Raw genomic sequence first — 27,390 nt, forward strand, 5'->3', positions numbered from 1 at the left:
GAAGTGACTGTGGCACAAGCATAGAATCATGACAAAAAGGCCACCTACCGACAAGAAGCCAGGGTTCTTTTTGTCAAACTCAACGAGCTGCTGTTTTGCTTGCACACGAATGTCCTCCACAACATCTGCGTTCATAGCAATGAGGTGAGGAACAAACTACACACAAGCACACAAAATGCAAAAGGAGACGCAGCTGACTATCACATTAAACCACTCATTCTTCCTTCACAATGTCAGACATGAAACAACATACTGACAGAGGAGAAAAAGAAAAGAAAGCCAAGAGAGCATGCACAAGTGAAGATCTGTCCAACAGATTGAAATTACGAATTGCATTATGATGCAGCAAAGTTAGAGTAAGGGGTTCTCCCCAGATATATGCAAGATATACATATATGTATTGAGTCGACACCTTTGTACATGTACTTGGACGGGTTGGAAGGTTTTCGCTTGTTCAGCGTCAAACAGGCGGGACAGAAATGTACGTGAAGTGCCTCACCTCGTACGGATGTACCAGACCATGTGAGAAGACCAGGCCGATAACGTGCAGTGCGGCAGAGCGAACCTCCTTCACCTTGTGCAACATGCAGCATGTGATGGACTTCAGGTATACTTGTGCGATGGAACTGCTCACACTGTATGTACAAAAAGCAGTAAGGAAAGGTTATTAGTTATCGACTGGCAAAGCTGGCAACAGAGCAACACAATCACTGTGTTCCTTAAAATTTTTAAAAAGGATACAATCTTCCTTCGTCAATCTAGCACGCTATACACCAGCATCCATGATTAACTAGCAGTATTGCAACTTTTTTCAAGGAACCAAAATGTCCAATTTAGGCACATGGCACCATACACCCGATTTATTAATCCAGTAGACTTTCTGTCAAGCAAAGTGGAGCCGATGACCACCGTACTACAATGTACAGATAAACAAATATCTACTTTGGTACAGCAGAGGTGACAATGCAAGGCAGAAAAGGTATTGCTAGGATTGTCACTGGGCATATGCAAAATTGACACATTTTTTGACACTTGAGCAGCATCAGTATTTTCTCAAGCATTCAACATTCAACAGTGAAGTCTCTTGTACGAGCAAAATAATTGTGCAAATCATCACAAACTCATTTATGGAAGTACAATGTAGATATTCCAAACTGTACAGAAATCAATTCAAGTTTAATTCAACAGTGGCGATTAAGTGTAGTAGTAGTAGTAGTAGTAGTAGTAGTAGCAGCAGCAGCAGCAGCAGCAGCAGCAGCAGCAGCAGCAGCAGCAGCAGCAGCAGCAGCAGCAGCAGCAGCAGCAGCAGCAGCAGCAGCAGCAGCAGCAGCAGTACATACTGTGATTGGCTGTCCCAGTTGACCAACTTGTCACTTTGTCCAGCGTCACCATTCTCTTGACTACTTGCTTTTTGCTTCTTCTCTGCACACATGCACGAGAAAAACACAAAAAGCACAATATATACACACAGTGGAAGCACTTACCCCACACTATCAGACCTTACAAAGTATACACACAACCCCTCACTAGGAGCAGGGTAGCCCCCCCCCCCCCCCCACGCCACTCATTCGGCGACTTTTGTGTTTTTTTCAGGCCATTTAGCGAAAAAAAGCCGTCGATAGTCACTAACAGAGGGCTCATAAAGGCACACGTGTCTGGGGAGAGCCCCGTATGTTGCATTTTGCGTGGCAAGACAATTTGGGAAAATGGAAAAAATGGGTTACGGGGTAACTGTTCACCGTGCCCCCCCCCCCCCCCCCCCCTACTAATTTTACCTGGCTAGAACCCTGCTAGTAGTAGGTAAATACCACCACACACTAACCTGCTTTCCTCTTTTCCGCTTGCTTTGTCATGTGCACTTCATCCTCTGCCAGGTACATGCTCATGTTCCGGAGAACCTGTCACAGGAAACATACCACCATCAGAACACATAGAAACAAACACATGGAGGTTTCACAGGGTCCAGGAGAGCTGCTATGTTATGTCCAATATTTTAAAGACAGTACTTGTTGCAAGATCCATACCACAATCGAAAGCATTGGCTTCCTCCTGTTCATATGCTATAAGGTTGCACCTCGGCTTCGTCATCCAGCCTCACTTTTAAAGTAAGCATAGCTTCTAAAGGCAATTTAGAAGATTGTTCCGTCCGTTTGCTCATCGGATGTACCCAATGTACCACACTCCACTGAAAAACCTGAAACACAATAAAATATCATCCGCACAAACCTGCGTTGTAAGCTCAACATTGGCTTTGGAGTCGAGGAAGGAGGTGTACAACTTCTCACTTTCCGGCCGCACCATCATGTCTGGCTTGCCCATAAAGAAATGACCTAAAGTAAGCACAGAAGAGTGAAACAATGAAGATGAAGACATCTAACAAACATAAGCCAAAAAGTAAGGCATAGAACAAGATTTGGCAAGAGCAAGGATGCCACTACCAAAGTACACGTAAAGTCACTTCGATGATACATGAAACAAAGACTATACGGTGAAGGTTAAGCAGTGGGAACTTTGGAAGACCTATTGTAACGACCAGGATAGAAGAATGGGGAAAAGGCCGGGGCTAAAGTAAGAAGCAGCACCAGTACTCAAGCCAATCAAACAAAAACCATGCCTTACCTAGAGCAGCAAGAGACTTCATCCTAATGGGCCCATCTGTTCGCTGAACAAGGCCCATAAGTAACCGGAATACCTTTTCAGTTATGTCCGCAATCTATATATAAATCGAATCACACGTACAGAATATTTCTATTGCCATCCTGCCCAGAAAAGTAGCTTCCATGTTGTACTAGTAAGCGCACCAAGAGACCAACATGAGAAGATACAGGATCAGGAAGACATTGCACAGCAGAACACTTTGGCCCAGACCCAGCTACGGATAGCCAGGTGATGGCAAACAAGCTGCAGTCTACAATACAATTGTTCAACCTACAAGATGGTATGGAGTTAGTGGCGAAGAACTTCAACATGGCAACTGTACATAAAGACTTGCATACCGAGGTATGCATTGTACTTCACAGAACTCAGTGATCTTTTGGGAAGTTGACACGCACAACTAAATCACAACTAGTTGCACAAAAAAAACCATACTTCTCCATTGACGTTCAGAACTGCGGAGTGGTCAAAATAGCGACACAAGGCACCCACACACAGGACACTGCGTAGTGCCAGTGCGCGGCGATTGCCCTGCGTAAGAAGATTTGGCTGCTTGCAGGAGCTGTACAGAAAGTCTGCATGGCAAAAATAGACAAACAAACTATTTCTCTTTCTATCCTTAGATATACTCCTTGGCTGGAGATGAACAAGCACGATGGAGAAACACAGAAGAAAAAGTTTCCAAGATCTAGCCGGTGCAAGTCAATGGAGCGCATGGGTAGATTTAATTGCAATGCTTCAGCAGTTCAGCTCCGTACTGGAGTATATCATTGATCTATTGCACACAACATGCTGAAAGAAACTTCTCGAACAACTGAAGAAACCACGACAGGAAGTACTTACCATAGAACTTGCGGAAAGTCTCATAAATGAACTTGTAGTTGTGTGTCACCTTGTTGACAATCACCGACAGGCATCCAATGGCAGGAACAATAGGCTACAGAGAAGCAATACACACAGACACGACACCGGCACACAATGGCATCGTATCCGAGAAATAGTGAGAAGATGCTTCAGAGCAGCAGGAAACTTCCAAGTGATTTTGCAGGAGCATAGCATGAGCTCCAGTTATGTTACCGGGGATAGTGTAGTACTGTGCAACTGCCAATACACATATGCTGCGCTGATACATAGTACAACATTTCACCAAATGTTCGTATACTCGTGAGCACCTCACACTGGGATGGCGAGGGGATTTGCTAACTGTGAGGGTGCTCTTCATCTTTGCTTGTTTTCTGACAGCTTAGGCACATGGACTCAGCTGAATCAGTATCCACACTGGCACTATTCGCCTTGACAAATCCTGCTCATAAGGACTGAGGGCAAGACAACGGGCACTGCAACTTACTGCCTGTGGTGCAACAAACATCATCTCAGCAAGCCGCTCCTCCATATTGGCAAGGAATGATGGACTGGGATGCTCCAACAGGGGCAAGACAGCTTGAAGCATCTCAGACACATAGCAAGACAATTGAATGCTGACTGGATTCTGTGACGAACAAACCACACCAAACCACACAGGACATGAAATCACTCCACACTCAGTAAACTAATGGTTTATTACAAATCAAGCTACTTACCTCCCATGACATGTCCAAATAGGGCAGGATGCTTGGAGCATGTGAAACTGCGAGATGTGGGTCAGCACGAACAAATAAACACAGCGTCCAAATGCAGGGAAGTAACTGGTCTGATTCTAGTCGCTGAGCGGCCTTCGCTGACTTGCTTGATTTCTCTGAAGGAACACAAGGAAAATGTACAAATGCAAACAAGCACGAACACACAAGTCATTGCATGACAAGTTCAAATTCAAAGTGTGACAACAGAGCACTGTAAATATGAACAGAATGAAACAGAGACGACACCCACAGCAAAAGCATTTGAACAGTTCAACCAACGTACCTTGCGAGGAGGTCTCCTCGATCACTAGCATATGCTTGACAAGGCAGTCGACTAGGGTTTGACAAACAGCCCTAGTAGTAGCAATACTAGTAGACGAAGTGTTCTTCTCATCCTCCTCATCTACACGTAGCATCTAATTCAAAAGAGCAGAACAAGGCAAGACATCTGTGAACTATGATCATGAAACCATTTTCACACAAAGATAAAAGCAAACCTTCATAACAACGTGACGGCACAAATGCTAGTTGTGAAAACAGGATATTCGCCTGCCCCCTCCCCCCCCCCCCAACCCCCCAAAAAAGGACAGTGAAACTTCAATATAACACATCATGGATATAACATACTATTTCATTTGCACTAGATAAAAAGTGCTTTTTGAAGACATTGCATATCCTTCTATAGTCATTTGGTGTCCGGATATAGGGTACCTTGGCCATAAAGCACAAAGTTTCACGTCCCATGCAGGTACATTATACTGTACTGTTTCACTGTAGATGATAATTGCACGCCCAGCCCATACCTTCTTCAGTAGCTTCTCAATCCACTCATGAGTGTCCTTGCTACTGATGGCCACCTGAATCACGCAGGGAAAATTACGGAAACACCAGTGTCAGTGTACATGTAAGGCAGTTACTGCATGGACTACTGAGTAGTCATGTAAATACTTCCTCCGTATACAAAAACTTCGTGACTTTTTTTAAGGCTGCGCATAGCTCTGGAATTGTTCCGTTTGACTTGGAATAACACTCGTGGCATTGTCTAACCTGCTTACAAGCTATATACAAAGAAAAAAGCAACTCAGACGAATGAGATTGAGTTTATTCAGAGTCTTCGTCGCTCCTGTCATTGTCACCTGACGACGCTGACTCTGCATCGCCAACAGTCGCTGCTTCCGCTCGCATTTCGTTCAGATTCTTTTCCGCTGCAATGACGATCCGACACGGGACTTTGGCTAGCGTACTCTTCATTTCCAGAGCTGTGTACGAATCGGTGTCGACTATATTCAGTCGTTCCAACCCGCGACCTCCATTATGCCGTGAAACGAGTCGCTCAAGCACATCCACACGCTTCGCATTTTCTCGGCAGGAGAATCCTCCCAGCATTCTACAACGGCTTCGACGAGGTCCCTGCGATTCCCCTAGGCCACAACGGAGACGTCTGACTGGAGTGGAGAGAGGCGAAGAAAGCCAGGTCGTCGACATTCCGATCCGGAGTCTGCGCTGGTTGCACGACGACTGAAATGTTTCAACTTTCCGTGCGAGCAGAACCGATGTATGTTCTCACGCTGCGTATGGGGCCGCGCACCGCAAGTACGAGCCTGGCCAGTTTCAGGGCAGCGAGTGCCGCGCGAGTCGTGACTCCGTGTTCCAGGCGCGAGCTCCACTTCGTCACGGTGTCAGTTTCGAGCAAGTAAGTGTTAGTTTTTTGTCATTTGACTCGTGAGTTCCTGTCGGCAACGTCCTCACACGCATGGCTTCCGTGGAGAATCTGTTCGAGATCAACCAAACCTACCTCAATATGAATGTGGGTTGTCGATGACAGCCTTCGGCGCGGTTCGTTGAGCAGGTTCTTGCTCAAAAACACCGTTGAAAAAAGTCACGAAGTTTTTGTATACGGAGGAAGTACCAAGAAAGCAGAAATAAGCAACTACACATGTGAGAACTATCCGCGCGGCAACTGAAAACAGACCACGTTCAGATAGCTGCGCTAATGCTAACCGGACGCAGTGTACATAAGCATTGGGAAAGAACTTACAGCCTTCACAATGTTCTTGACGCGTAGCAAGACACCATCCCCAACTCCAGATGGGGTGGTCGATTCAAGCTCCTTCGATGTGAACGGGCAGAACCACATTTCTTCAAACACTTTACGAACAAGGGCCTGCAGTGCGAGCACATCACAGACGAGACGTACAAAGCCAATAACATGAATCTAAATCTCATGTTAATGTACATCTACAGTATAGAAAACTAATCAAAACCGGAACATTTTCATGCAAAGTGTACACATGTCAACTGGAAACCACAATGCAGTGAGTCAACTGGAAACTACAGTGCAGTGAGTCAACTGGAGACTACGTAGCCACGGGGGCGACGGTAGAGATGAAGCCACAAGACCAAAGGTGCGCATACGTTGTCAAAAAAGCAAATTCACTATCAGGTTCACTTACTGCTTTCTTTGAAGCAGATTTCCATGGTTAGACTGCTTACCAACAGCACAAACTCACCTTTGTACTGTCTTCCTCTTTCAGACAGCGGATCATCAGCAAACAAATGTCAGGAACGTGTTTGAAATCGGGCTGTTGAATGCAAATGTCACGCATCGTCTTGATGACACGCTTGCGAACACTAACTCCAGCATCCTACAGTGCCATGCACACCCACACCACCACACAGAACAACATTACAAAATTGTTACACAGACATCAAATTACACGATTTACACTACGAGTATCTGCATCATGAGCACATAAGCCACTCCTAAAATCCAAAGAGTAAGTAATGGAATGATGCTACATGTACGTCAAGTATCTTCAATTTAGGACTGCCAATAAAACACTGCCCGGTGAGTTGTGATGAAAGTAAGAACTGAAACCAGTGATGGTGGGTTTTGTGATAGCCTTTTTGCCATGCGTGTCATTTTTGATCAACTTACAGATATTCTGTCGGAGAGCATCCGATAGTAGTTGAGCGTCAGGTCTGGCTTCAGCAGCACAAACTTTCCAATCAAATCAACAGTAGCCTCACGCATGCTTGTCGAAGGATCTTTCAGCCTCGCATGTACAGCATTCTGAACTTCCTCCTGATATGAGTAAGACACATAATTTGCATAAAATAATTTCGTCAGCAACAATGCACATGAGCCAACTGTAAGTGCCTACGTCAACTTAGCCACAGTTGCATCACTGCAAGCACCGGCTGCACCAAAAAGTAGAGCAGGCCCCACATTTTGCCACTAGCTGGTATGAGAACGTCTCCAAATACAATGCTGGTTTAGGCAGCTTTCAGGGAAATGGATCCATGTCAAGGAAATAGCAAACGTTGGACAAAAATGAAGCACAGCTAAGCCCACAAAGATGGGAAGGTCATCAACAACCCGGAAAAGCATACCTTGGCAAGCAATGAAGGGTCGCAGTTGACGATCACCGACAAGGCTTTCATGGCTTTAGTTCGCACTGTAGCAGCAGCATCTGCTAGCTCCACCAAAATCTACATACACAAAACACAAAGTACCAGTGAACATCAACTGATGGTACATGCATTGGGCTATACATGTCGTCTACTCAGCCAACACCTAAAAATAATTTTCAAATACACTATGGTCTCTAACCACCTAGTAAAAACTCCTACATAGGTACTCTAATCGTACTCTAATCGATAGATTATCATTAGGGGTGAAACGATTATATTATCGATTACTCAGTGATTACTCGGCAAGAAAAGTATCGAGTGATTATTGCACTCATTATCGCCTTATCGGCTGTACGATAGTTCTGTAATGTACAAATTGAAGCGAGCATGGCCGTATGGTTCAGAGCGGGCGCACGCAAACCATCCATATGCATGCACTGTGTGCGTGAGTTGCAGCAGACTACTTATGGCGTACGGTCTTTCTATGCTAGATCTGTGCATTACAGTACATGCATGCATGCCTACAAGGCACACGGTTTGACACCCGCTCTCAAAACCAGAACGGTTTCAGACCAAGACTGCAACATTAGTGCAAGCGTACACACGCCGTTGCAGCTCTGGGTGCATGCCGTTGGTCTGTGTTATGGTTCTTCTCCCGGCTATGTTCAATCAAATTTGTTATAGCACTTGGGCTGATACATTAATATGCTTTTTCCGGACTTTATAGTTTATACCGGTACCTGTTCAGACCACGTGCCTACGGTATGCTCTTCGCCTCCCAAACCACTCAAAATCAAGCAGAATGAATGAATATGATTGATAATTTGAATTGATAGCATCAAAATGAATACCGTTGAACACAGTTACTACCGTACTGGCAATATATGTTGCCGCGTAACGCGTAACGCAGGGGGGTGCGGCGATCTTTTCATTGCAGTTTGCACTGCAAAGGCTGAAAACTGTGAAAGCACGTGTACCGCGTGGCAAAAAAAAAGGACTGCGGCAATATAGAAACCTGTGTAACGGCTCCTGTGCGACTTTGCATGTAACGCCCTGCGTGCGGTAAACATGTGCCAATGTAACGCTTCATGACCTCACTGCGACCATATATATTGCCAGTACGGTATTGAATAACGTGCGTGCAGAAACAGATCGCAAAGCCGATTGTTATGGTATCAGCTAAGCCGATAACTAAATTTCACGATCGCTGCACCCCTAATAGGTCTTTTGCCAAATAAGAAACGCAGTGACTTGGCGGGGCATGGCATGCGTACTGAATGCGTGACACAGGCACGGGGTACATGCAGTGCATTCCTCCCAGCGCGAGCTCTTGTTTTGGAACCGCAACGATCAATCATCGCGTTTGGCGTGTACTCGCCCACGTGGCCAGAAAATGTGGCTCTCCTGGATCGAAAAAACTGACAGCGAAGGGTTTCTGTTTTATTCTCGCTTTTTCATCGCTGTTCGCTGTTTGTTTAGAAAGTATCTCTTTGCATTTACTTCTCGCTGGGCCTTTGCAGTGAGTTTGATACATGGCTGATGAAGCGGTCCATGAGCCGAGCCCTTCTTCTCTTGCCGCGATACGTTTCGATGAAGGGAACGTTGAAACTAGTCCTGTGACTGAAAATGAAGTTGAAGATCCCAATGTTCGGTTTGTGATGCCTCCGGACAACGAGTCGTTTGAAAAGTGGACGGTGAACCAGTTGAAGACGTACCTGCGAGCTAGAGGAGCCCGAGTGTCCGGGAAACGAGATGAGTTGCTCGAACGGTAAGTACCACTTCGGTATGCAGTCTTCAAATAACTTTTCGCAACAAGGAAAAGGAAATGTTATCGGTACATGTGTTTGCTTTCCAACTTCCTCCATCTGTTCAGGACCAGGTTCTACCACAACGATCCAAAACTGCGCACTCCAGATACATCTGGCGGCAGGCGTCGGCAAGGAAAACGGAAGAGTGCTGCCATTCAGAGCATTGTTGACGCTGAGCTCGTGGAAGCACATAGTGATGCAATAAGCACATCGTCCACTGTAGCAGCTATATCTCGTCCTAGTTTTCCTGACACAGGGTGGGACACATCAAGCTCTGCTTTGCCAAATGACCTATCGCTTGGTGTGATTTTCGATCACCTCCGAGCCTGCGGCAAGTATGCTACCGTGAAAAAGCCCTTCACCCGCGGATTCAACTTCTTCTTCTGGAGTTACATACATTCTGTGAGCTGTTGCAAGATTGCAATGTCTACTGAGACCCCGACCAGATACTTCATCAAAGCCAAGTGCTGGGCGTCCCAGTCCAAGAAAGAAAGTTATGCACTGGAGTGTTTAGTTGAAGCAGCTGCTACAACTTACCTGATGTCAATCGCTTATGCACACTGCTCTTGCACTGCTGGAGTTGCTGGCTCGTGCCATCATCTCGTCGCACTGCTCCCAAGCATTGAGCACTGTGCGAAGAAGCAGCAGGATGTACTAGCAGAGCAGACTTGCACAACTGAGAAGCAGGCTTGGGGTCCTCGGCCTCGTCAAGTTGTCGCACAGCCAGTGTCTTCACTCGTAATTGAAAAAGCGGATCCCGTATGTCACGTGATTGTCGCCTTGGAGTTGACCAATGACAGATCAAACAGCGCGGGCTGGAAAGCGCGATCCTGCCTGCTCAAAAGGTGATGGAACTGGATCCACTGCCCGTCGTCAAGTGACGACGGGCAGGAACGGATTCCACTGCCCTGGATTGACTCTCTACTTCATGGTCTTTCGGTTACTAATAAAATAACTAAAGCAGAAGAGCGACTGTTTGCAACCACAACTGCCATCATGGCGCTCCAACATTTGATCTGGAACTGGGAGAAAAGAAGCCCCTTTGTTGAACGATATTGGCGATGTGAATGAGCTCCTCCAAAAAGTTGAGGAAGAGACTGAAACTTTTATTGCGGAGTCGCTCGCGAAGGAGATCTTGGCCGAGCCGGATGAGCCTCAACCAAAGCGCGCAATGCTCAGCAACCTGCAGGACCCGCGCAATTTGCCGAGGTTTCCGATCAAGACGTGGGAAAAATCCGTAGGAACAGAACAGTCAGAATGCCCGATGCCCAGTTGACAATGTCAATGGCACCACGAGAAGAAAAGCACTATGGACTACTACAAAAAACTGTACCAGAAAACAATCACAAAACACAATGCAGGTGTGTCTGTCATGTATCTCTTTATTTGGCTTGGGTGCACACGGGAAACACGTTCCAGTCACTCATACTCGGCCAGTACCGCTGTTCATCCAGCCCTTGCTGCTATCGCGGCGTGGGCTGGATTCTGCGGTACTGCCCTCGTACTCATGCAGGAACCTGTACTTCGTGGGCTTCTTCCATGCAAATACGCTTGGAACAGCAGTAGATTTCAGCCTTGCGCCCTACTTCTTTGTCCCTTGGACATAGTCTTCGTCCGTGAAGTGGTTAGAACACACCACTGTACTGTACGACATGATGGTAAACACACCGTCCCTCTCATCTCGACGGATGGCGGCAATCCAAGACTTCCTTGTGTCCAACTCGTCCCTGCTCACGCTTCTAGCTTCTCCAGTTTTTGTTTCTTTGCTACCAGGGAAGACGTGGAACAACGTATTTTTGTCCGAACGTCGGTCGCTGTTGCACTGCGGAACGCAGCAGTGATCGCCTTTCCCCATGACTAGAGAAGCTGGGAAGATGTCCTACATAACAAAACTGAACACTTTACAAGAATCAGGCGGAGAATCTCCAGCGGCTGTTCTTTTATCTTCTAAAGTATCGAGCGCGATCGCTTGAAGAAGTTAGTTTCTGAAAGTAAAGGCACGAACAAAAATAGAAGGAAAAGTCACATTTACACGTGGGCGAGTACACGCCAAACGCGGTGATTGATCGTTGCGGTTCCAAAACAAGAGCTCGCGCTGGGAGGAATGCACTGCATGTACCCCGTGCCTGTGTCACGCATTCAGTACGCATGCCATGCCCCGCCAAGTCACTGCGTGTCTTATTTGGCAAAAGACCTATTATCATCTACTACCATCAATTGACAGAGGAACTTGATTGAACACCTACCTTCACTAGGCAGTACTCAAAGGTATGGACAGTGTCATTGACGAGATGTTGACCAATTCTGTCCAGTTGCTCAGAGGTAAGGTCAACCCTGGACCTGCCCACATAAACACAGTACACATGGAGGTACAATGTCTCCCCTACACAATCTTACTGTTGAGAAGTTCAAGCCATGACTGGGTCTAACAATAATGATGAAGGGCATGATAGACTAGTAAACCATTCCTCACATACTGTACTTTCTTACACAAAACATAAAAGTCTGCCTCAACTACATGTAGAAGCCTGGTCTTCAAGATGGCTCATCAATACACAGGCCTGGCTTTGACTATTCCTTTAACCACCCTCTGGAAGTACAGCAAGTCGACATAGCATGCAATGTTGCACGCAACAAGAATACTCTTGATACAGTAGCAATAATTCAACGTGCAGTGTGCACTAACCTCTTAGGTTTCTTTCCATCGTCAGTGGAAGCAGCAAGTGCATACAGAAAATCACAATAGTCCTCTAGCTCCTTGTTCAGAATGACCAGGGACTCCGCACTGGCAGCAGTCAAGTCCTCATTGTCGCCGCCTTCAGGCATGGTCAAGAGGGTCCGTTGCTTTTCGTACGCCTGACACAACCACCGTGATAGATGATAGTCTTTGGCCACCTGTAATACAAAAGCCCATGACAAGCCAGCGAACAGAACAGTTTCACCATTGCGCACTTAAATAGCCAGCAGTATGCATTTACCATTGCGTATCTAAATAACCAGCAGCATGCATGTCAACAGTGCTCACAGACAATTGTGGAAAACGAATAATTCTGGGGTCAGAGTAGGACTCCTTTCAGGCAAGGACATGGGATACTTGAATCAATTGTCCTGAAAGGGGTCTATCAATGTACGTACAGGAACACCTGTGGAAAGATTCAGCAGAAAAAATTATGGAAATTATTATCATCCCACATGCACACAGACACAAACATCTGTTGACGGGTGATCAAGTAATACTATAAGTTCCGGTCCTCAGGAAACTTACCCGGCAAGCAGGGTCATTCATGGACAGGAAATGAAGTTGCTCAATGAACACACGTCTCAATAAGAAGTCATCCTGCAGATCAGCAGAGGTTAAAATCAGAAATCAAACTGACTAGGGCAGTACAGACAGCAGCACCATTTCAGAATGGGTACCGCATTCATAAATCAAAGACAGATCAGTGCAGATGCTAGCAGCAATAGCTCACGTTCATGGGTGGAAAAGGTGTCCCAGTATGCTCAATGTGTCCCATACAAATATTCATACTCTCAGCCGTACGGGAACTCCAACAGTACCCTACCTGCTCATCTCGGTCACAGTCACTGTCGGCCAGTTTAGAACGGATCTAAATGTGACAGGCACAAACAGATAGAATGATAGATATTACATTTGATGTTTAAATGTATAAACTGACAGCTTGCTCCATGCCCAGACGCAGTGTTTATACGCACACCAGGGAGAGAAGATTAGATGAACCAGTTGATTGTCCTGTAAGCTTTGACTATGTAAATACGAATGTATTTCAGGGGGGATTTTCAGTACATGAGGAATCATGATAATTCATATTATCATACCGTCTAAGGGGTCGTCTGTAATTATCGATCTTTTTTACGAAGAGAAAAAGTTTCGTTTATGGGTTGATGGGTTGAGGAGAGTTTCGTTTTGAAAATTATTGATAGCTGAAACATCAATCCATTCTAGCTGTCAAGTCAATATATTTTTCGTTGAAGGGGGTGGGTTGGTGGGGGAGAGTTGAAAGCACTCGAAACTAAACTTTTTCGTTCCGTGAAAATTATCGATAATGCCGGATGGCCCCTAAGTAGAATATATTTCCAGAGCCGGGTTCACCCAAACAAAGTCGAACCTCAGACTGAGGATGTGCGCCGAATAAGAAGTGTCACAAAATCCAAACACATAGAAATGTGTAGGATTCATGCTGATAATTCGAAGTGTGTGGTGATGTTCATCGAAGTTCACTGTACAGTGTACTGGCCAACTGTGTATGTGCGAGAGCATAGTTTGGCCGGGCCGTGGTGGTGATACTGGCAAAGACATAACATTGTTTGGAGCACACTAAATGCGTACCCACAGGATATATTATGTAAAGAGTGTGCAATGCGAGCAGTTTGACATGCATATCGTGTTGTGGGTGCTTGCTTAGAACGGCCTGATAATTAGAAGTGTTTCCCCTAGCAAAGTGAGGTTTACATAGTTAATTCCACATACAAAACTACAAGCATAAATCTGTACCTCGGCCACAAGAGACTGGATGGGCTCTGCACCATCCATCTCCATACACTGCTTGCGAGCCCTGGCGGCAATCGAGCCCATGTGATCCAAGGCCACGACACGCGTAGACATCTCGCTTGACTTGCTGACGGCGCCAGTCTGCAGCAAGGATATAGACACGTAACATCCTTTCAGCCATTATTGCTCCCACAGAAAGAAGTCATACCAGTGTTCATACAATGGCATTGGTTTATTGAGGTCAAGCAGTACATCTAGTATTTTTTAAGTCTTTTATTTCATCCCTAATAGCAGTACACATGCAATTGCATAGCGACAACTTACCAATAGAGGAAGGAGCAAGTCAATAACGATCTGAGCAGCAGGCCATTCTGCAGAGTACAGGCAAACTAGTATGTCCTGAACGAAGTTTCCAAAGAGCGGCCGAAAGTCGTTTTCCTCCTTGGTGTGGCACCTGTTAGCAAGGAAAGCCGAGACATAAATACATTCCACTTACTGGTTGAAGGAGTTTAGTCCAAACATGGCACCGAACAGACTTCCTTCAATGCAGGTAATCATACTCAACAAGATAGTGCCCCATTAAAGTCTCAGACCCTGTGATTTGAGGCGAGCGATCGCTCTCGCGCGCCTTATTTTCTTGGAAGGTGCACTTTTTGTCGCGCGCCTGAAACTATTTTTGGCTTGCATGCATGCGCATGTACGCTTTTCGGAGTGCAGCGCAACTCTACTATGAGTCTATGGTGTCAAGTGCACTCATCGATCCGTGCGCAGGAACTGTGCCCGTGCGCGCTGTTATGAAACAGACTAGACAGTGAGTTAGTCATGTGTAGTGACATGCACAGTACTGAGTAGGCAAGTTCACTGTGAGTGTGACACAGGCACTGCACTGGCGCGCCCAGCTAGCCTGGCGTGACCTCAGGGCATTTCAAATGCCTGGATGAATGATTGCTTGAACTAGTCAGAGCAGTCTGTACCGCGTAGATCTACCACCAGTCATGAAACACTGCAGTTCAGCGGGTTTTACGGACCCCTGCATGCAGCGCAGGGGTCCGTACAACCTTCTGAACTGGCGCCTGGCGGGTCCGAGTACTGTAGCAAGATAGACCGCAGTCTGACATAGTAGTACTGGCAGTTCTGCTAGTGCATGCGTTGCAAGTAAATGCACCCAAATGACGCTTTTGGTACTCTTACTCTTAGAATAAAAGGCCAAGTGGTCAACTGGAGTTGATCATACCAGTTGTTTTCTTTCCTTGCGACATGATCCCTTGCTGGTGATCTCCTGCTGCTGCTGGCAGTAGAAATGTCGAAAGGGAACAGTGTGCAGTTGTCCACTTTCCTCAGCTGGAAGGTAGATGAGGACATAGGCTTCAACTTCGTGAAGAAGGAAGGTAAAGAGCTGGTCGTGAAAGTGTGGTGCAAGTCGTGTGCGAAGTATTCTGACGTTATCCGGAGCGACCCAAGGCTGAGAGGTCAAGCGAAGGTCGATGCGTTGAGGTTTGTGGAGGGATCGGACTACGTGACGAAGCACGCTGTCACTCGAAATTTGTCTGGACAGGTAAGTGGTCAATTCAATGTCGAAATTAAAGTCGATCGGACTCGCGACCATTCTCCTTGTTTTCTTCGCTTGTCATGTAGGTGCATAGCATCGGAGTGAGCCATGCGAAGCTATTGGGTGACACCGACAAATCATCGTCGACGTCTGCATCAGGGAGCAAGGCAACGCAAGCACCTCAGCAGCCACGCATCCACACAGCTATTCTAGTCCAAGCGGAGGACGCATACGGAAAGCTCTTCCACACTGCATATTTGATGGCAGTTCACGGCCAACCGTTGTCATCTTTCAAGACAATGGTGGAAATTCAGAAAGCAAACGGGGTGAAGCTCATCAAGGGCTGTGACTCATCGCATAAGGCAAGAGAATTCGTCCGTTTGTTGTCTGCCACTATGCAGAAGAAGATCGCAAGTATCATCTCTTCATCAACTGCATTTTCTGTGTTGAGCGATGGATCGCATGCCCGCAAAACCAGAAGCGAGAAGGAACTTGTGCTTGTTCGTGTTGTAAAGGAAGGCGAGCCGGTTTTCTTCACCCTAGCCCTGATGAATGTAGATGATTACGGCGATGCGACTGCGAACAATTTGAAGACAGCCATTGACGATTCATTTCGAGGTGAGTTGCACTAGTCACTGGCCTTCATGTCACTTATGAGTGCTGCACTGTGGAACGCAATCAGATACAAGTCATGTGTGTGTGCAATGACAACTATGTACTATTGTAGAGAGCACCATTGCAATCATGCATTATCATGTCAAAACATGTGCTTGAAATCCACTTCTAGTGAGTAAGTAGTTTAGAAGAGCCACGTGAAGTATATAGGTCAACTGGTTTACTGCCATAGTACTTCAAAGTAGAAACATGCAGGCCTATGTCCGTAGAATTCCTTACGTGTGCCTTAGCAAATGAGCATTGTGTTCTTCTGTTTGTTGCCTTCTGTGAAGGTTTACCTGCTGAGAAATACAAGAAATTGATGGTATGTGCAACAGCAGACGGTGCAGCAGTAAACACCGGAGCGTACAATGGCCTGCTGACACAACTGCGTAATGATGAACGGCCATGGCTGGTTACTATTTCCTGTACAATGCATCGTGTGGAACTCACTATCAAGGACAGCTTGATGAAGGAGAAGAAGTTCGTAGAGGTCGAGGACCTTATGGTCACCTTGTACTATCTCATGAAGAGGTCTGGAAAGTTCCAGCGACAGTTTCATGAAACTGCAGCGGCCCTGGATGTACAAGTGTACAAGTTTCCCAAGGTACACGGAACAAGGTGAGCTAGTGCAATTGTTTATTTAACATTCACAGCCTTTAATATAATATGAAAAGTACTACGAATTGAAAAATAAATCAATGGCAATTACAAATTGAGTGCTTTTCTGCATACATGTACATTCAGGATGAAGAACTTGACATGGTGTGAACATTATGTATCGAAACGTGTTGAATAATTTCCGTTTTTGCTTGGCATGATTATATTTCTTCCCTCCAGATTCGTCAACCATCAGCGAAAGGGTGTCTCTGTCCTGCTGCACAATTGGATTCCGCTAGCCATTGCAATTGAGAATGCCATCGCCAATGCCAGTAACCGAACACTCAATGCAACGCTGAAGGGCATTTTGAAGAAGATTCGCAGCGCAGCATTCCTTGCTACAGCCTGTATCTTCAAGTCCATCCTGTCGGTTGTAGCTGCACTGTCCCTGAAGCTGGAGAAGGATTTCATCATGCCGTTTAAAGTGGCCCCCGCCGTAGCCCTGGCACAGGCCGAACTAGAAGAATTGCTGCAGGACAACGAGTGCCATCTGGCCAAGCAAGGACTTACACTCACCGAGAGTACGGTTTCTGCGTCCCTCCCCAAGCCTGGGCACATGAAGCGAAACCCGGAGAACCGACAGTACACGGATGTGGAGTACACAAAAATGACTCATGCGGGACTAGTCGAAGGCACTGTAAAGGCCGTGAAGGATTCAACCCTGCCACCATCGTCTGAGTGTCTGCGACTTCGTTTTCAGTCATTCGACAGTGCTCCCTTTCCGGCAATGCTCTGGGTTGACCCAGCAAACTGGCAGGACATGGACAAGGAGCTCGACATGATGATGTCTCTCGCTGAGCGTTTCGCCGTGCCACTTCGTGAGAGCGGGTTCGATGCCACCAATCTGAAGGCAGAGTGGAAGGTTACGAAGCATACGGTAAAATACTTCTACCCTAGCGTCACATCACCAGCTAGCCTGTGGCAGCGACTGCTATCTTACAGGAGGAAGCAATTTCCGAATGTGTGTCTCCTTGTGGAAGTTGTGCTGGCCATTGGCGTCAGCAACGGTACCGTGGAGTCTTGCTTCAGCTACCTGACTGCCATGCTGACCGATCGCCGGGTCCCTCTCCTGCACACCACCATGTCTGACCTGCTAATCATCAGGGCGAACCATGCAACATGGTCAGATCATGAGCGGAATGAGATCATTTCTGCTGCTCTTGGTGAGTATATGTCTGGCAGGAGAAAGATGCAGCTTGAGCCACAGGCGCCAGATGACAGCGAAGAGCCAGCTCCGAAGCGGGCATTGGTCGCCTCAAGCTCATCAGGAGATTCTTCAACGTCATCATCGGAGAACGGGGGCGTGGGTGAGTCCGACTCCGAGGCAGCTCTGCATTGTTTGGAAGTCTCTTCCGCCGCTAGTTCCGACAGCAGATCGGACCTGCCACAGGTTCTGGGAAGCGGTAGCGGCAGTGACAATGATCTCCCCTGATTATCATTGAGTATGACTTTGCTCTTGTTCATTAGTCTTTTCTATATGTGCAATAGTGAATGTTCCTATTGATGGCTGTAGCCTGTTGTATATAAATTAAAGTATACTACTGCCAGACAATGCCCGCTACTTGGTGCAGTGTCACGTGGATGATCACTGACTGTCTTTCTTTGTACTCGTGTTGTGCTATGGAATCACTACGATGTAGTGCACTGCAGTTGGAAAGACAATAATCCATGGACGAATTTCTGATGCATCCAGAATTTTTTCTCGAAAAAACTGATATCAATGTGCTGTGTTGTTGGAGTGAGAATTTTGGATCACTCTCCTACAGCTCGCCTGACACAGGCGAGGAGAGCGATAGATCACTCGCCACCTATTTTCAAATCACAGGGTCTGAAGTCTACACCACCATTTCGACATGTTCAGCATGCACTCACTTTTTCAAGAAGGACGACAGGAATGTTCCAACGCTCTGGCGGGAGCAATCAAAGGCCTTCGATACCTGCAACTTCCTCTCCTCCTGCACAACCGTACAACAGCATCAAAACATAACGTTTGATATGTAGCTTCAACATTGGGATCGCCACTGGGCCTGAAAGTGCAACATCACAGCCAGGCCGAAGTCATGGCAAGGTTCGACATCAAAGCCAGGCCGAAGTCATGGCGAAGTTGAATTTTGGATCTAGTTTGAAGCAGTTTCCTATACAATTGTGTGGCACATGCACTGGTAGCAACTGGACTGGGCCATCCTGGTCTCACTTCTCGTACAGAAAAAGCCGAACCAGCATGTGATGTAAGATGCCTTATGTTACCCGTACATCCTAACTGGAAAGCATCCAAAGTGACCCAGAAAATATCTATTCACTTCTGACATTATCACTTTCGAGCCCTATTCCAAGAACCATGCTGCTGCCACACAGATGGGCAGTCAACCACTTTGATTCGAACACACGTATACCACCATGCATATACTGTTCAAAGTTATCATACTTGGTGACAAGCATCATGACCTTGCGATACAGTGACCAACACTGCCGTCAGCTTTGCACAATTGGTCGGATTTCAGTGAGCGCAACTGTAGTAGGTATACCCGTCAGCAAACATACCATAGCTGCACTGCCAGCGTACTCCTCTTCCATTGACGTCACTTCCTTCTTTTCGGTGGCAGCGCCGGCGACCGAGAGTGGCTTAGACACAGTTGATTCGACAAGCTGTAATACCAGTGCCGTGACCATCTGAATACGAATATCACCACTGAGCCTGCAGAGAACATATGCAAAAAGATAATAAACTAGAAATTCCAGCTTCAGCCTGTACAGGGTTTTCCATATGCCAGCTACGAAGAATTATTACTACAAGTAGCTGGAAAAAGCAGTTGACCAAACTCAGCAGATCTGCATCCAAAGAGAGTTGTTGGTCATGATTTAGCTCATGCTGCTGAGGTGAGTGAACACTGGGCTCCTAGTTGTAAGCAGACCAAACAGACAATTGCAAACAACGATACTAGTCTGCAAAGAACAAAAACATACCGGTAGCTTCTCAAACTTTGCTTGCTGGACGGCAAGCGCGACAGCGATTCAAATATATCAGAGAAAATAACTTGCTGGTGCTGAGTGTACCGGGAGAAGATCTGTGCAGAAACACAAGACAGTGAGCCAAGGTCAGCAAGCCAGCTGATAGTACTGCCGGGCGCCTAAGAACGAACAGGCCAAGATTTCACCAAGCACAGCATACCGATACACACACGGTGACTCAACTGTGCATAGATCGTAGTAAATGAAAATAAGAACGCCTAGGCTAGAAGGTTGACCACCCAGATACTTGGCACCCAACAGTACTGCATGACATGGCAACAGAACGGGAAAACGATACAACGAATGAACCCTTAGCCCACTACGGGGCCACGGTGCAGCTTAACCGGTGATGAATCAGCTGATCAATAAGCTCCTGCTGTAAGCAACACAACGGAGTGAGTGAGTGTGTGCGTGTGTGTGTGTGTCTCAGTATTACTTACGGAACGGATTACATGAAGAGCGCTGAGCTGCAGAGTGCTGACATTCTCCACAAAAAAAGTAGAAATTGCCATAGACGACACCTGCATATCAAATTACAAGCCACAGCAACAATTGATCAGATAGACAGAGTTAGAACAATGACACAACAACTGAAAGCAAGAAGCTCGGGCTACATAGGCAAGCAAAGTCTTGGCAACTCAAATATGCAAAATCAATAATTCACTTTCATGACAGTGTAAAAAGTTGCACATAGATAATGCAACTATTGGTTGTGTGCGTGTTGATATTCGGTACGAACGGCATGCATTACACACAGCTTAGAAAGTCATAGAGACAATGCAGATTCAGTATTTGTTCGGCATACCAGCACAATCAATGCGTCTGGCAACTTGTGGACTTCAATGAACTGAGCAAGGCACGTAAGTAGTTCGCAGATCTTGTTGTACAGTGGGATGATGTCCTTGTGAGGGTCAGCATTGGCACGTCCACGCTTCATCTTGGATACAACAACGCCCTCTGTACAAACCAAAACCAGCAGATTGAAATACCAAATGAAAAGGGAGCGCTTTTCAAATACCCTCAAAACCATTATACACTCACATTATCTTGGATACACTAGCAACGTTCTCTGTTAAACATGATAGTGTATGATAGTGCTACATGCCAAAACCTTTTGATCAAAGCACTCTGTTTCGGCACACATACCTTTCTTGTGGCCGGAGAGTTGATAATAGTTATCAAACTCAGGAAAAACAGTAGCAGTCAGATGATGTCCAATCATCTGCACCAGACGCTCAATGTGTTCTTCTTGATAGACATTACTGGTCACACCTGGTGAAGTGCTGATGTGCAGCATGACCAGGGCAGCATCCAGGCCACGCTGCAGTCGGTCCTTCGCCAGTGCACGCCACTGCGCAGGCTCTCCATCACAATCATCCTAGAGAAGCCAGTCAGTCAAATGATCACATACAGCTACATCAAGTAAGTTTGGACCTGCAAGTTGACCTCCGTAGCCAAATGCAATGCCATTCTGGATTACTGTTCAAAATTGTCTAGCTCTATCGCCCCTAGTCTTGCACTCTACGCTTACAAAGCTATATCACAATACTGCAGTAGTACACTGGTGCTCTGAACTGATTACGTTCTAAAACAAAAGATTTATCACCATCAATGACAGAAACAATACTGTAAGGGAAAACACAATAATACAGCACAAAAGAGTTGCTACAGTCCATTTCAAAACTATAGACGCGTACCTAGGCAAAAACCGTTATGCCAGCATCTATACCACATAAAATCTGTGATCACTTTGTGCATAATTTTTTCCAAATTGGGCGTCTGTTATCCAGTCGTTTAGAAACTATATGAGAGTAATTGTGGAGCGGACCTGAGCAATATTCCGAAAACTATTCTCAAAAAGGTCCAGCCAAATTTGAAATATTTCAAAAACCCTACGCGTCTATAGTTTGGAAATGGACTGTAGGATTTTAATTTCGTCAGGTACCCAGAGCTACACATAGTTTCTAACTAAAGCAGCATGCACTTGCAGATTGTTCTGTAAAAAGTAAAGTAAAGCTCTGTAGTTGGCAGGAAGTTCCACTATCGTTTATCATCCCAACAAAATACAATTCCAAACAAATTTTCCCAAATCACTAACGAATAGTCTTCATACAGTACTTCGAGGTACCAGTTTGGCAAAAGAAGGGTTCATGGGCAGGATTCGAACCCAGCACCCCTGTCTTCCCGCAACAGCGCCTACTAATTAGTTAATGGATCACACACCGGTGGTCCCTTTTCGGAAAGGGGTCTTGCCCGCACTTACAGGAACGGAATCCAATTGCAACGTCAGACAGTCTAACACGTGCTTGTCCATAACACATAATAGACGAGCTAGTTCATCAACAGGGTGCTAAGCAAAAAAAGGAGACAAAAAAGGAGACAAAACAAAAATATGTACATATGTTGCAGCGAAGTACTGCCATCATGTCTTGAACAAGACGTAAACATTCATTACATAACGTGTACACGTACGGTAGAAAGCAGTTACGAGTATATCAATGATCTGGGATTTTAAAACTGCAACAAAAGCAACAGGATGCCCTTGAATACCATCTGCAATTACAACATGCAACGGCAAAGGTAAACTGCGGCCACCCCATACCTCTGACAACTCGGAATTCGCACCAAGTTTGCGGACTTTGGATCCAATCTGTGTTACAAAGGGACCTGGTAGCAGAAGCTGAGGAGAAATGGCTCCATCTGCATACAACCCAACAGAAACAAATATCAAGAAACGGTAACATTGTACAGATACGAGTTTTTGACCTAATCACCTCCACGCCAGCAGGCATGGTGCAAAAATATGCAGTGGCTGGCTAGACTGTTGTTTATCCCACGCTAAATCGACTGTCTATACATTCTCTGGAACAGAGACATTGCAAAAGCCATCCAAAGTCTGTTGTGCCTGCTCTGATTTCCACAAGTGACAGCTTGGATAACTGCTACAAAATACTTTACAGAAATGAATCACTCGGCGCAGTGCAAAGAGATGCCGGGGTGCTCAATCTCACGCGTACAAGCACCATGCTTGCCACTCTTCTACTTACTATGCCCTGTGTTTCAAGTAACTTATAACAGAGAAAGGGATACCACAATGACAATGGTCAATGAATAAGCACATGCCTACAAGGCCGAAAATTGGTTCCACTCCCGGTTTTCATATCACTAAATTCGAAAATACATACTCATATACAGGCGAAAGAAAGTAACTATATTGAAGTATATTCAGCTTCCTCACCAGCAATATTCGAAACTTCCACAAGTATGTTCATCACCCCCTCAGGTGCACATAGGCTGAGAAGAAACTGCCCTAATTATATACAGGCATTCATAATAATCTAAGGGCCGGGTTCCACTGCGGCTCCGCGGCACTTGGCTGCATGCAGAGGAGCAGCGCAGTACCACTGACACTCGCCATTCGCAGTACCGCGGCCGTACTCCACGTTTTTTGATGATGTTTTAGCTGCCTGCGTGCGCGCGCGCGCGCGCGCGCGCGCGAAATAAAAAAATCCTTGTGTTCTGGCCTGCACAACGAATTAAAATTTGAATTTTAAAATTCTCGCGTACATGTACAAAACAATGCAAAGTACGGGAAACAGATCGAGCCGCGACTGCGGCTCACAGTTTTTGATCAAGGATCGTAGCGAAAGCTCGCGGTGAGCCGCGGCCTCGCTGCTCCAGCTCGAGCCGCGGTCACTATGGTAATGATGACGTTTCAAGCCGCGAAAGACGAGCAGCGGAGCCGCAGTGGAACCCGGCCCTAATACACATACATGTACAATGTACTTTTCAGTTTGACACCTTGTGATAAGGATCTACATGATGACCGGGAACTTACCTGCAGAACCAGTGACTGATAACAAGTTGTGCCGATCAGCATGCTCAAATACATCTTCAAGAACAGCGGTAAAACCAGTGTTTGGGCCAGACGATAGTTCTGCATACATAAACAAAACACAAAGAGGGCAGAAAATAGAACATTTAGAGAACCAAAGTGTGCATGGCGTTTGGACACCTGACAAGCTACTTCTATTATATTAAAAAGTAGATAAAATGTGCTTGCCTAAAAAAAGGGCAACTGCTACCAATCCTTGAAGTACGTATAGTTTCCAGAGCCAGGTAACGGCAGGGATGCACAAAGCATACATGTACTAGTAAGAAAGGAAATCCTTTTCCCTGTTGGCAAAATAATTACCAGAACTAAAGAGAATAAAGTTGATTGTTCCAACTTCTAAGTTCGTAAAGAGAATAAGTTCAGTGTTAAAATACATCATCATAGAGACAGACTTACCATGGTGAACGATAGCATTGTGTTTGCGCTTTGACTTTTGCTTCGGCTTACTTGCAAAATCTGAATGGAAGAGTCACAATAGACCAGAAACATGTCAGAAAGCCTGCAGAGATACAAACAATAAAATGAGAACTAGAGCCAGGAAGTCATGAACACAGACAAGATTCTGTACAAACGTGCAGGGACGAATGCTGTAAATATCATCACGTTCTCCAAAACCAAATGAATCTTTGCCATCAGCAGGTACATGTATCTATAAACTGCATCCACTATCTGGTCAGCTCCACAAAAAGAATTCAGTAAACTCAAGTCCAATGATAAGAATTAGGTACAACTAACCTGATGATGTAGAACTTGTGCTGTCACTAGATTTACTTCGGCTTGCCTTCCTTTGTGGTGGTTGAGATACAGTGCTTGCTTCCACATGCCGAGTCTCGGCATGATTGGCAATATTCGTTGCAACTTTTGTCAACACCACGGTTGGTTGCTGCAACTTCATGGTTGGTTGCTGCAACTGCACGGTTGGTTGCTGCAACGTCACGGCTGAAGCAGCAGCAGCTGGAACAGCAGCACTAGGTGCTGCTGCATGTGGCTGTTCGCTTGATACACTCTGCTTCCGTTTCTTCTTCTTCTTCGAGGCGCCATCTTGAGCTGGTACAGCAGCAGCGGCGACGGAAGGTGCCGAGGTAGCGGCAACAGAAGGTGCAGAGGCAGCCGGTACAGTTGCAGCAGAAAGCGAGGACTCCGCGTGTCGCCGCTTGTGGCTTTTTGAGCCACGGACACCAGGTGCAGCTGCAGCTTGCATTACTGTCCGACCTTCGTGATCTGTTACACATTGCTGGCCTTGAAAGGACGATTCACTTGTTAGCGTTTGATCTAGAAGCAAGAAATGAAATGAACAAATAGGCAAAACTGTCCCTTTCCTAAAAGTGACATGAAACGCAAGAACCGAGGTCTGCATGGGCAACACACTTCCAATACAAAATGTGTGGAGCCGTCAACATTTTCTCAAAAACACCACTATGGCCAGGGAAGTGCAAGACACAACCCATTGCCGCTGCATGAACAATGCAGATGCTCAGTCACCTATCCATGCTCAGTCCTCATTCATGATGCGAGCTCTGGACAAGGACCGCTGCCTTCTGAGGTTTGTTTTCATTTACGCACCATCCACCATAATAATCTAAAACAAAGAAGTTTCCGCTCGACCAATACTGTAAAGTGAGAAACTTTCGCTAGAGATTACATTTCGCTATTTTCGCGACCATCACACATTCGCGAATATAAACTGCCGGAAACTGCTATGTGCATTGATTGTATACAGCACCAGATCCAACTGAAGAGATAAAATCGCGAAGGTTTCTCATCGTGAACCAGCCCAATTCATGAAAACGCTAAATTTGCGCGCCGCGAAAGTTTATCGCTTTACAGTAAACAAACTTTGCGAAATAGTTTTCTACGAGACAAAAATGAAAACAGATTAAAGACAAGAACAAGTTTCAGGCTCCTCACAAGCAACATTTCAAAATGTCAACAACTCGCTGGTTTTGTCTATTGGCTGTCTAGTGTTGCCGCAATGCATTGCACGCATTTAGATTTCTTCACACTAGCACAGTTTCGTCATTTTTCTATGTGTATGAGGTTAAAATGAGGTACATTTATCAGAAGCAAATTATCACACACAGGTACATACACATGCACAGGTTCAAAGCTACACCTTACTTCCCAGCCCAGTGCAATAGGCTACACCTTACCCATCAAGCCAAACTCAAGCATCTGTGTCTTCCGCAAAAATCATTGCGCTGACCATTCATGCACCACTTTCCCACCAGGTACTCTGTTGAGGATAATCTCCTAATGAGTACGAAGAAGCACAACACCCTGAGTAGAGACATGCTGATTTTCTTCCACTGGACCTTGTATGTGTGTGTGTGTGTGTGTGTGTGTGTGTGTGTGTGTGTGTGTGTGTGTGTGTGTGTGTGTGTGTGTGTGAGTGTGTGTGTGTGTGTGTGTGTGTGGGTGCACATCCAGTGCATTTGCAGATTTGCGTGCTTCTCTTGCGACGGGCGTATACATGGTGGTGGTGGTGGTGTGTGTGTGTGTGTGTGTGTGTGTGTGTGTGTGTGTATGTGTGTCACTAGCACCATTGATTACACAAGAGTTAATCTAGCCAGAAGCAGTCCATGGTTAACAGGTATGTACACTTCAAATAGAAAGTATACGAACCCTGAAACCAACAAAGGTGGCAGATACAACAATACACCTTCAAGCTTCGAGCAGTTGGATCCCAGGACGGATACTCTGATGCCGTCAATCCTTTTTCTGCACCTTGTCCTCACCCACTTACTGAGGTGTGGTGAGCCCATAAGTGGGATCATTTTCAAGTCCACCCAGAGTTTTGGGGATTTCAGGGGGTGTCGGCCGTTGGGCGGTTCAATAGCCAGTTGAGTCATCTTTCCAAGATTCCTTTTGAGTCTCTCTCCCCTCTCCCGGAGAGACCCACGTGACCAGTTTTGGCAGTGAGCAACAAGTATGTGTGTGCGTGTGTGTGTGTGTGTGGAAAAGCTCTGAAGGGGTGACCAGTCAGCACCAGCATTGAGTACTCTGACTTGTTATCAAGGTTACTCTATGCATGAGGTTACACATATTACCGTGTTGTTTCCGACTACTCTTCTTTGCGCTGCTTCTATCATTTCTCTGCTGTATAAATTCATTATTCTCGCTCAGTTTCCTTTTGCCTGTATTCTACCTGATGAGAAGGCATTGAAAGTATTCGTGGAAATTTTAAAATGTTGCTTGTGAGGAGCCTGAATCTTGATCTTTTCTTAGTCTGATCAAATTGCTACATGCCGTACATTTTCTTCTTAGCTGCATACCGGTATATCAAACTACTCCATTGCTCACCTGGCGTTAGTGTTCCTGGTGGAGGTTGAGTGCACGAGCTGAAGCACTGGGGATGATTACGCACAAGGTCTTGCACAAATGCCGGTGGAAGTGTGCCAGGTGGTGTCGGCGGGTGCTTCAGATTCCTACAGAGGGAAGCAATACAATACCAAGGCGAGCTTAACACGTTTGCAAAGTTAACCGTTGCGAATCGAAACAGGCCCTTAACTAAGATGTGCCTTGCCTTCCTTTTAGTGTATTGCAATGTGCACAAATTGCTTGTTTGGAGAAGTAGCGTTTCTCCGCGCTCTCCTTTGGGAGAGCGAACAGTTTTATCA

The 27,390-nt window shown here is 46.0% G+C and overlaps 2 protein-coding genes across 3 annotated transcripts in view; one reads left to right on the plus strand and one right to left on the minus strand.

Annotated features, from left to right (window-relative positions):
• The window catches only part of LOC135806039 (nipped-B-like protein), a 41,224-nt gene that overhangs the window by 5,196 nt on the left and 8,638 nt on the right, over positions 1-27,390 (minus strand). For both annotated transcript variants that reach the window (XM_065320174.1, XM_065320173.1), the window contains 34 exons: positions 27,074-27,198; positions 24,509-25,045; positions 24,170-24,229; positions 23,717-23,815; positions 22,481-22,578; positions 22,142-22,228; positions 21,025-21,256; positions 20,684-20,835; positions 20,319-20,399; positions 19,834-19,934; positions 19,411-19,564; positions 18,742-18,824; positions 14,331-14,460; positions 14,010-14,147; positions 13,060-13,104; positions 12,762-12,833; positions 12,183-12,391; positions 11,743-11,836; positions 7,668-7,766; positions 7,213-7,359; positions 6,785-6,919; positions 6,313-6,438; positions 5,078-5,131; positions 4,558-4,690; positions 4,236-4,390; positions 4,004-4,144; positions 3,499-3,592; positions 3,091-3,230; positions 2,620-2,713; positions 2,227-2,330; positions 1,823-1,898; positions 1,341-1,422; positions 500-635; positions 49-156 (listed from right to left, as the gene is read on the minus strand). In XM_065320174.1, coding sequence (XP_065176246.1) covers positions 49-156; positions 500-635; positions 1,341-1,422; positions 1,823-1,898; positions 2,227-2,330; positions 2,620-2,713; positions 3,091-3,230; positions 3,499-3,592; positions 4,004-4,144; positions 4,236-4,390; positions 4,558-4,690; positions 5,078-5,131; positions 6,313-6,438; positions 6,785-6,919; positions 7,213-7,359; positions 7,668-7,766; positions 11,743-11,836; positions 12,183-12,391; positions 12,762-12,833; positions 13,060-13,104; positions 14,010-14,147; positions 14,331-14,460; positions 18,742-18,824; positions 19,411-19,564; positions 19,834-19,934; positions 20,319-20,399; positions 20,684-20,835; positions 21,025-21,256; positions 22,142-22,228; positions 22,481-22,578; positions 23,717-23,815; positions 24,170-24,229; positions 24,509-25,045; positions 27,074-27,198 — 4,321 coding nt within the window. The remainder of the gene's footprint in view (positions 1-48; positions 157-499; positions 636-1,340; positions 1,423-1,822; positions 1,899-2,226; positions 2,331-2,619; positions 2,714-3,090; positions 3,231-3,498; positions 3,593-4,003; positions 4,145-4,235; positions 4,391-4,557; positions 4,691-5,077; positions 5,132-6,312; positions 6,439-6,784; positions 6,920-7,212; positions 7,360-7,667; positions 7,767-11,742; positions 11,837-12,182; positions 12,392-12,761; positions 12,834-13,059; positions 13,105-14,009; positions 14,148-14,330; positions 14,461-18,741; positions 18,825-19,410; positions 19,565-19,833; positions 19,935-20,318; positions 20,400-20,683; positions 20,836-21,024; positions 21,257-22,141; positions 22,229-22,480; positions 22,579-23,716; positions 23,816-24,169; positions 24,230-24,508; positions 25,046-27,073; positions 27,199-27,390) is intronic.
• Positions 16,507-18,533, plus strand: LOC135806038 (uncharacterized). Its single transcript, XM_065320172.1, has 2 exons — positions 16,507-16,830; positions 17,050-18,533. The coding sequence occupies exons 1-2, from the start codon at positions 16,532-16,534 to the stop codon at positions 18,299-18,301; spliced, it is 1,551 nt and encodes a 516-aa protein (XP_065176244.1). The 5' UTR covers positions 16,507-16,531; the 3' UTR covers positions 18,302-18,533.

This window comes from Sycon ciliatum, chromosome 1 (genome assembly GCF_964019385.1).
Source record: "Sycon ciliatum chromosome 1, ocSycCili1.1, whole genome shotgun sequence".
Lineage (NCBI taxonomy): Eukaryota > Metazoa > Porifera > Calcarea > Leucosolenida > Sycettidae > Sycon > Sycon ciliatum.

Bases quoted from the DNA above. Each gene is read 5' to 3' on its own strand.
- LOC135806038 (XM_065320172.1), top strand. From the start codon at position 16,532: ATGGTATGTGCAACAGCAGACGGTGCAGCAGTAAACACCGGAGCGTAC. The intron at 16,831-17,049 runs GTGAGCTAGTGC...TCTTCCCTCCAG, and splicing joins CCCAAGGTACACGGAACAAG to ATTCGTCAACCATCAGCGAA.